We start from the raw sequence: 15,972 nt of genomic DNA on the forward strand, positions 1-15,972 counted from the left end.
TTTGGCCTGAGGCTACACAGAATACAATTTCCTGTTTATTTGCAGGTCATGTTTGCTGGTTGCTAAAGAGTTTGGGAAACTTAAAATAAATAATTTGAGGCCAAGTAACACAACCTGTGCAGATTGCCATCATATTCTGCAGATGGATTCCACTAATTAATTAAATTCAAACCTGGATTAAACTGTGGCCAAAGTCTTCTCCAAACCTGATTGTCACTTCTGTTTTAAATTAAATTTAAATTAACTTTTATTAACATTACTAATTACAAGGTTTGGCAGTGGGATTAAATACATGACCTTCTCTATTCACCACAGAAACACTTGTATGTAAACAAATATTAAACACCTTTGTGTAAAGCTGTACCATCCACTAAGGCAGGCATAACCACCATTTATTCATTCTGCAGCTTTGTAACTGTACTCACTAGTTTACTCATCCCCTGTTGCTCTTCCTGCGATTTCTTACATTTTTTTCTTGTTTACGTTTTTTTTGGAGGGTTATTAGCGCTTTTTCCTTATCCGAATCCAGGGCCTAAGAACAGAGGATATCACATGTTTTACAGATTCTAAAGCCACTTCAGGCAAATTATGATTTGAGATATTGGGCTGTACATAGTAAATAAAATTGACTTGACTTGACTACTTGACTTCACAGTCTCCCAACACACACACACACACACCCGCAGCACTGTAATAACCAACAACAACCTGCATCCTGAGACAAAGCCTGCTGCAGAACACACACAGACTATTCACTCACCAACAGCCATTTGAAGACTTTGCATACTATCATGTGGCAGACCAGACAGTTAAACTAAATCAAGAAATCAAGTCTGGTTGAAACAAAGGTGTGAATTAGGATATCAGCATCACCCATGGACAGAGAAGACCTAATTTTAGCTATGTTGCGTAAATTTATTTAAAAAAAATTTTAAATAAAAGGAAAGGAAAAGGAAAAAAAAAAAAAGGTATAATTTTTTTAAATTTTAAAAAAAAAAATATGGAATAAAAAATAATAAAAAAAATATTTTAATTTTTTTAAATATTATTAATAAAAAAAAAAAAAAAAGAGGACACTTTTTTAAAAAAGGGAAAAAAAAAAAAATTATAAAAAAAATAAAAATTTTTTTTTTTTTAAATAAAAAAAAATAAAATTTTTTTTATAAAAAAATAAAAAATTATTTTTTTTTTTTGAAAGAAGGGGGGTGGTAAAAAATTTTTTTTTTTTTTTTTTTTATTAAAAAAATTTTTAATAATTTTTTTTTTATTTTTTTTTCCCCCTTTTTTTTGGGGGGGAAGGTGGGGGGGGAAAAAAAGGAGGGGGGGGCATTAAAAAAAAGGGGGCCCAAAAAAAGGGGGGGGAGGATAATATAGGATGGCACTTTAATGATCCCCATGAGGACACTTGGCTGTTGGAGCAGAAGGAAATAAAACAATGGAACATAAAAAAGAACATTACATAACAAATGGTGATTAGACGATGCTAAACTGAGGTGTAAGCGATAACTTACATAGATAGAAATAAATATAATGGTCAATATTATGAAACTTAAAACTAGAACTACAGTGTTTATAGGATGTACAAAGTATCAACAGAGCAGTGGTGCTGCATGGCTGCACTGTTACATCGTTGAGGGAGTTTCTTGTTGTTAAAAGTGTTGAGTCACTATACAAAGAATAGTTTTTGTAACAGACATGTTTATTCTTGGTTAGCCACTCCCACAATAGAGGGTAGAGTAGTGGCATGAGGTTACTCCTGTATATCTTAATATGAAGCACTTTTGACATATTAATTCTATCCATGTTGGGGGATGGAGCCTTCCTGTTCCACATTGTTCTGGCGTCCTTGTAGATTGTTCTTTTCCATCTGTATTTCTATCTGTTGTTGTCCTCTTCAGCTCCCTTTAGACACACTCACTCCACGCCTCTTAGCCTAAACGTTCAGTTCTTCTTAACAAGGAAGGATTTGATCACAGAAGTATTATTTTTGGATTTGCAATGAAGTGAATATGTTTGGATCACAAAGGGTTAAAGGCATTACACCTGGGACATCAGAATAAATGCTGATTATATAGTATGTGTATGATATGATACTAATATATTTAGTACAACCACATTTTTAAAAAGCTGGTTTTCTATTAAATAAATATCCAATGGTGGCATACACACTTCTTATCTCTATCTTTGTTCATGCCACGTCTCGCCTCCAGGAAATATCAGACAGGCAACAGACATGCCGAGTGGCAGACGCCGAGGGTCACTTGGTGTGGGTCTGACGTGTCAGGGCTGCAGACTGTGACAGTGACTCCCTGTGGACACGCCACCTGACTCACTCACAAGCCGCAAGACTGAGAGGTCGTGAAAGGACTGGCAAACTGTTTAACGATCTGGAAAGATCTTTCTTTCCCTCTGCATCTCTCAGCAGCCTGACCGTGGATTGGAGGAAACTCTCACTATGGCTACATGCCGTCTCACAGCTTGGTTATGAGTGCAGACTTAGTTGTGTATTAGCTTTAAAATGTTTCTATGTGCATGTGTTCGGAGAAGAGTTGCAACACAATAACTCTACTTCTCACACAAATTCCTACAGGGTAGATTCTCGCTGGCCTTTTGTACCTAAAGTATCAATTATTACATCACAATCTGTTGTTTTAAAATATAGTATTGTCAGTTTATTGGGGGAAAACTAAATGCAATGCCTTGAAAATGTATTTTCCTTTAAACAGATGAAACAAAATGCTGCTGTTTGTAACATTCACCATTTGACAAGTTTCCATGTATAGTTTATTGAAAAGGGAGGAATAGGATACATCATTTAACAGCAGTTAACTTTTAAGAAATTATTAACTTAAATAATTGCTTTAAAACAATTAGTTTAAAGGGGGAATTCACTTTCTTTATGTTGTAGAAGACAGTGCTACTGAGGATTTCTCTAAAGTCTAAACGTGAACAATGCTGCCCCCTGTTGCATTAGTCTCACACATACAACTACTTTAAACTGACTCGTTTTCATCCTTATACGATATGATACGTATCTATGAGTCATTTTGACCTTTGGTTGCTCCACGGTGTAAAGGACAATAAGCCATTGGTGAAGCAAGAGTGATATCATTCTGTGCAATCAGCAGACTGGAAGTAAACTGGTTTTATATTCACAACGAAAGATACAAAGTCTTGTCGACATAATTTCCAAGCGTCTTGGTGGATTTGATAAAAAAAAAAAAAAAACATTTTGCTTGATTTTTAACTAATTTTCATACTTGTCTTAAAGTGACAGAAATAATAATCACTCAGTGAGATACATGTTAACTAATCATTATGAACAATCGGTCAAATTGACAAACCCAGACTAATTGTACTTGTCATGAATGTTTATCAAATAATAATTTGTAAATCATTTTGGAATGAGAACACATTTGAACTCTTTACATAAGAGATATAGTAAATCTTTTTCTTTTTGTTTCACTTTTTATCAACCGTACAAATTCATTCTTGACGTTGGAGACAGGGTCAATGATAAAATAACAAGAAACTCAAGGTCCACTAATTATTATATATTATTAGCTTTTTCAATTTTTACAAGTAGTGATTATAAACATTCAGTCATTGTAGACAACGTTACATTTACATAATAAATATAGTACATTTTGTATTATCCCGTTTTTATTAACCATAACATTCTTCCTTGACGTTGGAGACAGTGGTCAAAGGAAAAAAAACCCTTTCTTGGTGCTATATAACAATTATTACAACAATAATCATAATTATAATAAATAAATAAGCGAATAAAAATACATACATATGTTACATTACATTATTAATTAATGAATAATTAAAAAATATGTAGAAGTAATAATTTCACACAACATCTGATCCCGATAGTAATAAAACACTAAAATAAATAAAGTATATATATAATAAAGTACCAATAGTGATTATAAACATTCAGTCATTATCGACAACGTCACACGTCGAAGTGACGCGGAACCTCTGCAGTAACCTGTTTCCGCATAACGAGAGGACGGACTTATTTAACCGTGACACACAAAGCTCTAGCGTTTCCGGCCAGCTCAGCGTATCAGCCCTGTGGTGTTGTCAGTGTACAGCCTGTCAAACACTGGTTCCAGTTTACCTGTAACATTACCTGTAACAGCGGACGAACAGCCGGACATCGCGGAGAGATGGTGCTGCTGACGATGATCGCTCGGCTGGCTGACGGGCTTCCGTTGGCCGCCTCGATGCAGGAGGACGAGCAGGTTGAACACATTGAGCTGTTTTTGTCCCTGTGGTCGCTAGCTGGGGTCTCTCTGCTGTTATCACTCCGGGGGAGGGAGGAGGGGAGGGGGGGGGGGGGGTGCTTCTTGGTTAATGCTATAGTGTAGTGACACGTTAGTTAACATTACTGCTGTAGGCCTGTGGAGCTGTACACACACACACACACACACACACACACACACACACACACACACACACACACAGAGAGAGAGAGAGAGAGAGAGAGAGAGAGAGAGAGCTCTGCTATGTACTCAAGGTAACTGACTCAGAGGGTTTAAAGAGCAGGTATCCTGTGTTTTAGGGTTGTTTTAGATCCTGTTCCAGTTCATTTCAGCTTTGCACAATGTCACCAGTGAGTTTGGTGAAACTTACTACTCACTGAGGCTCGACACAGTTCAGTTTAGAGCTTCAAAAACCTGGTAAATCTGCACAGTCATACTGTTTTTATATGTATATAAAAAATACCAAGAGGGCCGAAAAACATCCTCTTCATCAGCTTTGATATCTGAATTAAGTCAGTCAACACCTGATTAAAGGTATACATATATATAATATATATTTCTGATTTTACCTTCTCATATATTTACCTCTATAGATGTTTGTGGGCCGACGAGTGATGAGAAAGCAAGTGTAAAGAAATGTCAGAAATATGATTGACATAAATTAGAAACAGTGTCTCCGTTACATAATTTGCCCACAAGAGGGCCCCGCCATCTTTATTTTTCAACTGTTAAGTGCTCAGTAAATATTGTTCTTGCAATGTTTTAAACAAATTTAGGAGATTGTTATCAAAAATGTCCGTTTATGTTTAAAAGATGAATACCGCTGCTCATATATTGTTATCAGACTGCCCTGGTGGACCAGTGGTTCAGGTGCATACTGTGTAACTGTAACGTCCCTGGTTCGATTGCAGCCGGCCCCATGATGCACGTCACACCCCTGACAACTGTCTTCATTGATAATGGCGTCAAAACTCCTGTGTCTGTTTTTATTTAGGTGGAGATGCTGTTTATAATTTACTTATCAAGTGTAAACAATACTGTCTGTATGATCTATTGTTATATTTCTGATTTAAAGAGATAACTTACCATATCACGGCTCCACACCTCCTTAGTCGCCTATGTTACATCCCAGTGACATTACAAATGTCTGGCTCTCCCTCCGATTACTCACCATTCAGAAAATACTGTTTAAGGTTGAATGAAAGTGACATAAACCTCACATATGACGCCTTTTTTGTAAGATGTTTTATCATGTTTGAGCATGACGTTACCAGGAGTCTAACATCTTTTCCTCACTCTCTTGTTTGCTTTCATAAAGGGAAGTGAAAAGGTTTGTTTGCGTCTCTGCTCTGTGCTTCAACATCATACGTGTTTCTGTGATGCTACAGTGTTGCTGTAAAGAGTCCATTTGCTTAGAGTCAGCACCACCCCAAGAAAATGAATGAACCATCCACCAGTCAAACGCTCACCATAAACAGCTGGAGTTTGTTTATTTTAAAAAGCATTCAGTCTCAGTAGCATCACACTGCTGAGGCTGTCTGTCGTCTTTTATGCCAAGTTTTTATTTTCAACACACTTTTACGGGGCAAGAAATTAACACCGTCAAGAAAAATAGCGTGAAATCTGGACTGTAGGTGGTTGCTATTTCTGTCTATTTGTCAAACGCTCAAACAAGTAACCAATTTATCATTGAAGTCTCCTTAAAATAGTGAAATTTGCTTGCAACCTGCAAATGTGACACACAGAAGTCAGTTTCTTGCCCTGATAAACACCGTACTTTCTTTGTGAGCTGTGAGCGAGTCATGTGGTAACGGCTGTTGTGTTTTCTGTTATCTGTTTAGTTGGGTCGGGACATTCAGCAGTATCAGAGTCAAGCTAAGCAGCTCTTCAGGAAGCTCAATGATCAGAGTCCCACACGCTGCACTTTAGAGGCTGGTTCCATGGCATTTCAGTGAGTATTTCGAGAACAGAAACCAAGAATACACCTATTTCCATAATAGTTTCTGGACAGTTTTGAAGTAATTATGCAACAGCAGTCAAGCTCAAAATCACCCAAAGAATGTGTTTAGCAAGCTCCTAACAAGCACCCGTGCATAAACTGCAGATACCAGCTTTCAGTTCTTACCACATTTTATCTTTTTCTTGCAGCTATTTTATAGAGAAAGGAGTGTGCTACCTTGTGCTGTGTGAAGCCAGCTTTCCTAAGAAGCTGGCCTTTGCGTACCTAGAAGACCTGCAGGCAGAGTTTCACGAGCAGCATGGAAAGAGGGTCCCCACAGTTTCCCGACCCTACTCCTTCATTGAATTTGGTAAGAAGAAAAGAGAGCCAGGAGCCACTGAGTTACTGCTCCCTGGGCTGAAATGTTTAAACATGTGCTGGGTTTTTAGATAATAGATCTGCTTGCTGTTTGTTTCAAATATATTAGTGCATGGTATATAATATGTATAGGGATGTAATGTGACGGCAAATTACATTAGGGTTAAAACAAAAGCCAGGGATCCACCAGTCTGACTCAGTGATACTAAAGGGTCGTCCACACCAAGAAGGATAACTAAGGATCAATAATTAGAAATGTGATATATAACTTATTAATGTTTTTTTAGGCTGCAAAAAGCATATTAAAAATGTAATTTCACTTGAGGCATTCTGCCAAACGGTCTTTAGCGCTGATGGGGTCTCTGAAGTCCTTACTGATGTCCTCTTTTTTTTTTTTTTTTTTTTTTTAATCAAAGTATAAATAGAATCTGTAGTCCTGTGTTGGATTCTCCCAACTCCTCTCATCTTTGAAGAACTCTGTGAACCCATACCCTTCTGCTTTTTGTTTTGTTTCGCTGTGCAACATACAGCAGTAATAGGTCATCAACAGCAATATTCATTTTCTTAAGTTGCGGCCACAGTTGGAGTGCAGCATGTCTGGGGGAGGGTTACCATTATAGTAATTGTTTTTGGTGTGGACGGCCCAAGAAACTGAGGATTAGCCCAATAAGAACTCCCGATCCAATACCAGTGCTTTGTTTTTGTTTTTTTTATTTAAAGTCTGTGTTCTACATTTTGTGGAAATCAAAAAGATGATTGTTATGTAAGGTAACAAATTGCCTTGGCTGGACTTAATGTGGGAAAGTGATAGATAAAGGATGAAATTCTGCAAAGTCACTGAAGAAGAAACCGTATCGACTATAGGTCTGTTGCATCTGGCCTATATAATAATCATAATCACAATAAATATTTAGTTTTCAGGCTTAAAATTCTTACAAACTGTAAGAAAGGTCGTTATGGTGAAATCCCTCTGGAAGTGGAAAGATCATGCAACACTGCGTCTGCCTCTGTCTGCTTGTCGCCGTGGGCAACAGCTCACTGGCTCACCACTGCGTCATTTTTGTCTTTGGCAGTTTTTTGGCGAATGACAGCAGAGCCTTCAGGCCGATTTTGCTCTCCATTACAAGTTAAAGAATGTTTTAAAATTACAACTCACTTTTCTTACATCACTGGTGATTTCTGCCTCACTCCCTCTCCCACAGTGTGCCTCCACAAACAATGTCACAATGTCAAATGAGTAGGAGTGAACTCAAACGCTGCTCTGCTTTTAAGGGCATCATCACCTTCAGTTGGTTATTGAATCTATCTGGTGAGGGAAAGAGCCGACAGTCCTCTGCATAACTAATTTTCCATTAACTGCTTTTATTCCTTTCACCGCTCCCTCACCAGACACCTACATCCAAAAAACCAAGAAGTCTTACATTGACAGCCGAGCGAGAAGGAACCTGGGCAGCATCAACACAGAGCTCCAGGACGTACAGAGGATCATGGTGGCTAACATAGAGGAGGTGCTGCAGAGAGGAGAGGCTCTCTCTGGTAAGTCCATGTTACCTCAGGTTCTCTAGAGGTCAGATCGATGCAATGTGTCTTTCTGAATAATAGTAAAGTTAATAAGAGGGGTTGTGCCTCAGATTATATAACTTTGTCCTTATCTGTGTCTCTCCCTCCTTCTTTTTCCATTCTCTTCTTTTCCTCCTTTGTTTTGAACTCCTGTTCCCTTTTCCTCCGGCTTCTCCTCCTCCCTGCAGCACTAGACTCCAAGGCCAGCAACTTGTCCAGCCTGTCAAAGAAGTACAGGAGCGACGCCAAGTATCTGAATACCCGCTCCACCTATGCCAAGCTGGCAGCCGGCGGTGTCTTTTTCATCATGCTCATTGTCTATGTACGCTTCTGGTGGCTCTGAAAGTGAAAGCGAGAAAAGACAAGAAGAGGAAGGAGGTATTGAAGTGGAAAATGAGCTGCACAGAGTCTGCTGACACTAAGAAAAGCTGTCACCTTCGACTAAAAAAAAAGGATCCCTGCTCTTAATAAGACTTTGCAGACATACCACCGCCCATTTTGTTCTCGCCTGTCCATTGATGTGTGATCTGAATATAAATGATGTCACAATACATAGTTTTATTATTAACAGTTATACAGTAATGCGCTAGTAGTTGCCCTGGAGATAGGTTAATAGGAAATGAGCAAACGTGTGAATGTGTGTGTGTCTGTGTGTGTGTGTGGGGGGGGGGTTGTTTGGTTTATGAAGGTGATTGTTGGTGATTGGTTTTGAAGTGCGGAGGAAAAATGAAGAGAAAAAGACATTTCCTGTTTTGTTTGTTTCCAAAGCTGTACTGTACTGTAACAGGACTGATTTAACCTTGTATACTGTCCAATAATACAGAAAAGAGCAAAAAAAAAAACAAAACATAACTTTATTTATCCTGAGCACATCATGTGGGTATCTACGTTCATTAACATTATAATCATAGTACTGATTGCTTGGTGGGCCTGGAGAACATACAGTGTGTGTACCACAGCTACACATGTTTGGAAAGCATGGCATTCATCCTTAGGCAGTTGAATGGGCTCAGCAACAACAGGAAAAGTAATTTAAGTAGACTTTTTTTTTTTAATATTGTATGGAAGCCTTGCAAAATGCTATTTCACATGTGTCTGATTTTCATTTTATTGCCATTATGGGATCTCAACGACCCTACAAGGGACTGTACAAAAATTATTAGGGAGGAAAGGCTGGTCAGAAGAAGGGGATGGGGATGTATTTTCTGATTTTACTAAAGGGAATAGTAGTCTGACTTTTTGGGGAGAACCCTAAATTTAGATTTCATTATATTCCCTCAGAAAAAATCGGTTTAGGACAACAATTCTGTCTCAGTTATATTCTATATCTTTTCCACCACAGTCACGAAGCTAATAGGACCAACATGTTAAATATGAGAAACACAGAGAATTGATATTTAGGAATGAGGATAAAAGTGATTGCAGTTGTTCCTGCCTTTCACTTTAGTCTTTGTCATAACCAAATGTTTTTAAAAAGTTAAATATGTCCTGTTAAGTTGGCCTGTGTTATAACTCAAGTTTATCCTTTTAGTTTGTTTTTTTCTCTTTATTCTAAAGTCGAAAGTGGCTGGAATATTTACAATTATATGTAATTTAGAAAAGGCTATTTCCACCTCTAGTGTCTATTAGTGACTATTGTGAAAATTATTATTTTACGAATGTATTATGGTTTGTATTAAATTACAAATCTGAATCTCCTCTTCCATAAGGAGGACACAGAAGATATTAATATTACTGGGGAGGGCCTTGCTTTTTAAGGAAGTTAAATATAAGATTTAACCCTCCTCCCTACATATACTTTTTGTGCAGTCCCTAACTTGACCTCAACAGAGTGTGTCCAGGTTTCCTTTATGCTCTCTTCTGACTGTGGACCAGCACCTTTTCTGTTAGCAGGCATTAAAAAAAAAAAAAAAGATGGTCTGGTCCTTTTTTTTTGTACAAAGTCTACACTTGTAGACTTTAAAAGTGGATTCAGGCTGAGAGTCACAGGTATTTTAGGCAGCCGGCGTCCCCTCACGGCTGGAAAAATACACCTTCTCTTTTTCTGTTCTGTCTGCCATCTATGAATAAAATCATTTGCACAAAATACGCCTCCTGTCTATCACAGGACCTTTAGTTGAACTGATGTCTATCTGGTGCTTTTCAGCTGGTAATGCAAATAGATAAGCTTGCAATGTAAAGATCAGGGGAAATTCTCAGTGTTGGTTCAGTCATTATGGAGATATCAAACTCAGTCATCCTGAACTTCTGTACTTCCAAGCTATTGTATTATTATATAATATTGATAAAGATATTTCTTTCAGATCTACAGAAGGTTTTAGTGGGAAAGAGCCGCAGGCAACTGGTGTAACCTCCACAGCTGCTGTTTTGACATTTTCCAGAAAAACTTTACCCTCATTCTCTTCCATGGTGTTTCACAGTGTGGCAATCCCACTCTTGGCCAGCAGGTGGAGTGCTTTGCTCACTGTTGCACTGACACAGTTGAAAATGAGGCTCAAAAATCTCCCTGACTTGCAACTTCTGCTGCTGACAGCGGCCTCCTGCTAGCTGAGCTCCAAATCATAGGTTAGGTATAAAAGATAGAAAAAATATAGGCTGCAGCTTCTGTGGTAAGAGAAAGAGTTGAAAAAAAGTTTTTGCACATAACAGACACACAAATGCAACAACTACGAGCCCTGTTAGCTTACAGAGCTGCAGTCTGATGCTTCATCTTGACTTAGAACAGGAAATGTCAGAGAAAAAATGAGAAGCAGCAGAGGGTAGTGTGCCAAAAACAAACCACAGGGCACAGGCTAACCTTTTCACCTCTCAAGGGAAGTGGGTATTTGTTAGTTTGGCCTCAGTTGTGATCTAAGTTATCTTTCTTCGCAATCTCATTCTACTAAAAAAGCCTCCGATACCTGAAAGATGCATTTTTGCAAACCTTACTTTTTATTAATGGTCTCTGTTGTCTGTTTTCTATCTATATACCTGTGTGTGCCACTGTGATCATATTTGCAGATTTGTCTATCCTGTCAATCTATCTCAGTTTCAGTCATTCTCTCTATATATCTCTGTTTGCTCAGTCATTCTCTCTACATTTAAACCTGACTTTCCTGGCACAGAACAGTAAGAACCCTTGCACATATACATATTTACATATGTAAATACTGTCATTATTTGAAAAACTCATAGATTTTTTGTTAATGGCAATCTGCTTTCAGTCTTTTCCATTTTACTAGACAACATTCTCCAGGCATTCAAAGGGCATTAGAGAATCATCAGTAGGTTTTGTGAAGTCAGAAACAAGGAAGAGAAACTTGAGAGTTAAAGTGCAAAATCCATGTGTGTGATTATGTGTTTGTAAATGTCACAGTGATTAAAAAGAGGACAACATACTCCTCTCTCACTCCGGCACTTTCTCTCCTTCCTCTGCAGGTTACCATAGCAGCAGCGAGTGTGTGACAGTCATGTGAAAACGAAGCTGATTGGATTAAAATACTTTGTGTGATCAGGGGTCAGGAATACAGCGCATGTACTAAACACACAGCCTGATTCAAGCACACACACTCACTCACAATCCAAGACGGGTAGAAAGGTTACAGTGCCTTCTACACATTTATCAGTTTTCAACAACTGTGGTATGCACTGTTGCCAACTCATATTACCCTATCTTGATTAAATTTCCTGTCAAAGAGACACACACACAACCACAAGACTGTCCACCCACACTCGACTTCTGTTCTTGTGCAATCTTAAAGAAACAAGACTTTAAAACAACATGACCTTGACCTTCACCTTCACCTTCAGCCACTTTGTCTCAGAGTCACTGCAACAGTTAAAAAATGCAAATTCAGACACAGCGAGTGAGTTTCAGTCATGTTTCTGGCAAAGTAACTTCAGTAATTACATCAGCAGACAACGTGCTCACATGCAAATTTACTGCTTGTTCTCTCAGTGCGCCCCGTGTCCACTGAACTTCACAGATATGATCTCATTAATGGGAGGCCACGCTGTAGACGTGTTTGTAAGGGCTCTGTCCCGCTGCACTCTGACAACTCAGTCTACTCCCCGGAGGGTGAGTAGAGCTCCATCTCTGGCAGGATGTGACAAAAAAAAAAACACCCTCAGACAATTTAATGAACAAACCAAAAATCACTGAGTTAAAAACCAAGTCAGTTTGGATCAGTACAGCACTGACACAGCACTGGGTTAATTCTACCCAATACCAATGCATTGTTCTGAGCGAGTGTTCAACACAACAAGTTTCACCTTAAAACTATTACAACTTCATTGTTGACAAAGGATACACCTGCACAAATCAGCAACAAATAGTCACATGTAAGTTTAAAAAGAGCTAGAGTAAATTCTAACAGTTTGCAAAAATAACCCAACAGTAATGCTACAAGAGTGCAGTCAATAGAGAGCAGATCTCCAGCAGGCAACGGGTAGTGCAGTGCCTACTGCAATGTCACCACAAGTGCCACATGCACCCAGCAGACATATGCAAAGTTTTGAGTAGTTTTTTTTTTTTTTTTTTTTGCATTGTATAGTTTAGGAAAGTATAATGTATATTTTCTTACATAGATATATGAAACATATTTCTGTAGTCTCAGTTTTCTGCATAGAATGGTGTAATGGTATTGTGACGGAGCATGCTGGGTTTGCCTAATATAAACTTAATAACTTAATAAGGAAACAATAAACGGGACAATAAGTCCAAACATCCCAACTTAAGCATTGTCATTTATTTAAAAACTTTTTGTTTTATAACACACACCACACAAAATAAAACCCATCCCTTCCTCCCTCAGAGAAGGGAGTGGAGCATCAAAGGTCTGCCAGAGAGGGGACAAACAATTACAGGTTCAAAGGACTCTGTTTAAATATTTCAACAGGTTTAACAGGTTTAATATCCAACATAACTTCTTTATAAAGTCATGATGTTACACACTTCAGTATAATAGGTGGCGGCATGCATCCTTAGTGTTTGTAGTCCAAAAAAAAAAAAAAAGAAGATTCCCTGACAGGCAAGATTGCAGTAAACATCTTGTGTCATTGTCTTCAACAAACTTTTCTATGGATGGCAGTTTTTGAGCCACAACAAATGGTCAAAATGTGGCCTACAACGGATTAGACAAGCCCCGTGTCTTTAGCTTAGTTGTTGTTGATCACTTGCGGCCCCTAAAATCTAACCACGAGAGCTTGAGCATACAATCAGAAATGTGCGCCAAGAATATGAGGCTGATGGTCCAGCAGAATGCGAGACTAGATGGGAGCAGAAACACACACAGGGACACACAAACGACCAAATCCTTAGCAAGAGATCTGTGAAGCTCTACTTAGGCTCTGTGCTAAATGCTAACATCAACATACAGTACTAACAGGGTCACAGTAACAATGTTAAAATGCTGATGCTGATCTACTTTCTAGTACAGAACTTGAATTTTTAAACTTTTTTTCCTTTCTATTATTAAACTCCGTCCAGGGCCTACAGCAGGGGCGTTTGCAGAATACTTGAAATCTGATTGGCCACTCCAAATGCCACCCCATTATCCTTACCTCTTCCACTCCGCCATGCAGTGCTAGCATGTTGGGAAGGGAGGTCAATATTGGCCATGGAAGAACTGGGATCCGTTGACCTCTGACCTTAAGATATCTGAATGAAAATGGGTTCTATGGCTACCTACAAGTCTCCCTTTTGCAGACATGCTGACTTTATAATATTTCCATGCAGTTTTTGGTGTAATTGACTATTTCTGCAGACCAGGGTCCATAGACAGTATTGGAATTGTATAAAGTGGCAACTGAGACATATTTTATTGTTATACCTAAATCTATTACTGTATTTTATTGTAATTTCTATCATTGTTAAGCCTTCTTATTTATTGGTTTGTCAGTCAGGGTATTATTGTTGTAAACCATGAATATCTGCACAAAATCTGGTGTCAATCCATTGAGTAGATGTTTAGATATTTCACTGAAATGTCTGACCGGCTGGTGGAACTGGAGGAAAAGTCCTCCAGGGAAATTTCATGACAGTCCATTCAATAGTTGCGGAGACACTTCACTGCTGAGACAATAAACGCAAATGTCAACCTCATGGTGGTGATGCGCGAGTGAGACGATCACCAGAGCCTTTGGGATTCATGCTCTTGGAACCATGAATGTATAGTAGAGATTATAGTTTTACTATAAACTCAGTAGACAGTTAAAGTTTGCAAATTTGAAAGAATAGGACTTCCCATGAACCCTGAATGCTACATCAGAAACTTCTTCAGCCATTCAAATACAAATAATATATAATGAAGTGAAAACAAGATGGTGATTCAGTCTGAGTATCTTTTCCAACTGTACATGATGTTGTGTGGTGGGAATTAAGGCACAGTAAAACAGGGACCACGACAAGGGAAGTTGTGTCCATGTCATCTCTAATGGCCACGATAAAAACATGTTCCATCCCATAGCAAACCAGCTTCCCACCTCATCTCTTCCCCTTCATCCTCTTTCCTCGAACTCCCGTCTAATCCAATCAGAGCAAAGGGAAGCTGCGGAGACAGCAGCTGTATGGCAGAGGAGAGGGTCATAAAATGCAGAAGGCCGAAAGAGGAAGTCAAGAGACCTAGTGAGTTATTGCCCCCCAAACGTACACACCGGGTCCTGGGAACTGGGAACTTCTCACAGGGGGGGTCAGTGTGGAGTGTTTTCCACAGGCCTGGACGTGCTCTGCACTCTGTGTATTCTTTATCACCTCATCACAGACCAACGATGACCCCTCACACCTTGCCGTCATAATACTACAAGTCTATTTAAAAAAGAGCAGACCTTTAACTCTGTAATAAAACTGATGCAGTAAATTATATTTTTTTCCCAGCACTGCATATACCAACATCCCATCCCAGAGGTAGAATTCTCCTTTAGGTGTGTACAATATGCCATAAACAAAAAAGTGGGGAGAGAAAGCGAGATAGAGGAGGAACAAAAGATGTTCACATACATAAATGTGTCACACTTGCAGAGATGCTTTGTACAGTACAGAGGTATGAGTCAATACCTGGTTTAAAATAACACCTTTAATAGAGTAATTGTTAATGAAAGTTCTGTAAAAGTCCCACTATTCTCTTCGTTTCTTCACATTGTTGGTTTATTAATAGTGTCATATCTGACACACACACAATGCTGAGCTGTGCCTGTGAGAAAGTGAAGGCTCAAGTGTGAATTCCAGCCATGCCTGTCTTTTAGCAGCTTGTGAATTTATGATACAATTAACCCTGGAAGATAGGCTGAGCACACTCACTTTACACTCTCAACAACTTTCAGCGTGTGAGTTAAACGCACAAATATGCAGAGAAAAACATGGTCTGCAGACGTTGTGAATTGAGCATGGGGGGAAATGCAAAAAATGCAGTTGAAAAGGTTGTACGAATCGATCACTGGATGATGTTAGACCAAAAACAGGTAGAACATGTCTTTCGCCCTTGCATTCCTATTTTTGTTATTCTTTTCCAGGTCATTAATGTTTTGTCTATATTTGGGCAAGTGTGTGATGTGGTATGCTGTCACGAGAGAAATCCAACCTATTATTCATGAGCCGGAAAACTTCCACTGTGTTTTAATATCTTTTAGTATAATTTCTCCTCTCTATCCTGTATCCCTGGTGTTCTCATCCCGTCTGTGTGGTAAACATCATGGACTGTGGCGGATTAGATTGACCTACTGCACCCTGGAGCCTCAGGGACCAGGGCATGATGACAGAGGGTCTAAATGTGCGTGCCAGTGTTTTTGTGTGTTTATGCACAAGTGTGCTTGTGTGCATGCATGTGTACTTAAATGTGTGTC

The 15,972-nt window shown here is 38.8% G+C and overlaps 1 protein-coding gene across 1 annotated transcript; it reads left to right on the forward strand.

Moving 5' to 3' along the window:
• Nucleotides 1-4,043: 4,043 nt before the first annotated feature.
• sec22bb (SEC22 homolog B, vesicle trafficking protein b) lies at nt 4,044-10,240 on the forward strand. Its single transcript, XM_051378074.1, has 5 exons — nt 4,044-4,256; nt 6,119-6,228; nt 6,426-6,586; nt 7,984-8,130; nt 8,343-10,240. The coding sequence occupies exons 1-5, from the start codon at nt 4,182-4,184 to the stop codon at nt 8,495-8,497; spliced, it is 648 nt and encodes a 215-aa protein (XP_051234034.1). The 5' UTR covers nt 4,044-4,181; the 3' UTR covers nt 8,498-10,240.
• Nucleotides 10,241-15,972: the final 5,732 nt, after the last annotated feature.

The sequence above is a fragment of the Dicentrarchus labrax genome, unplaced genomic scaffold (genome assembly GCF_905237075.1).
Source record: "Dicentrarchus labrax unplaced genomic scaffold, dlabrax2021, whole genome shotgun sequence".
NCBI lineage: Eukaryota > Metazoa > Chordata > Actinopteri > Moronidae > Dicentrarchus > Dicentrarchus labrax.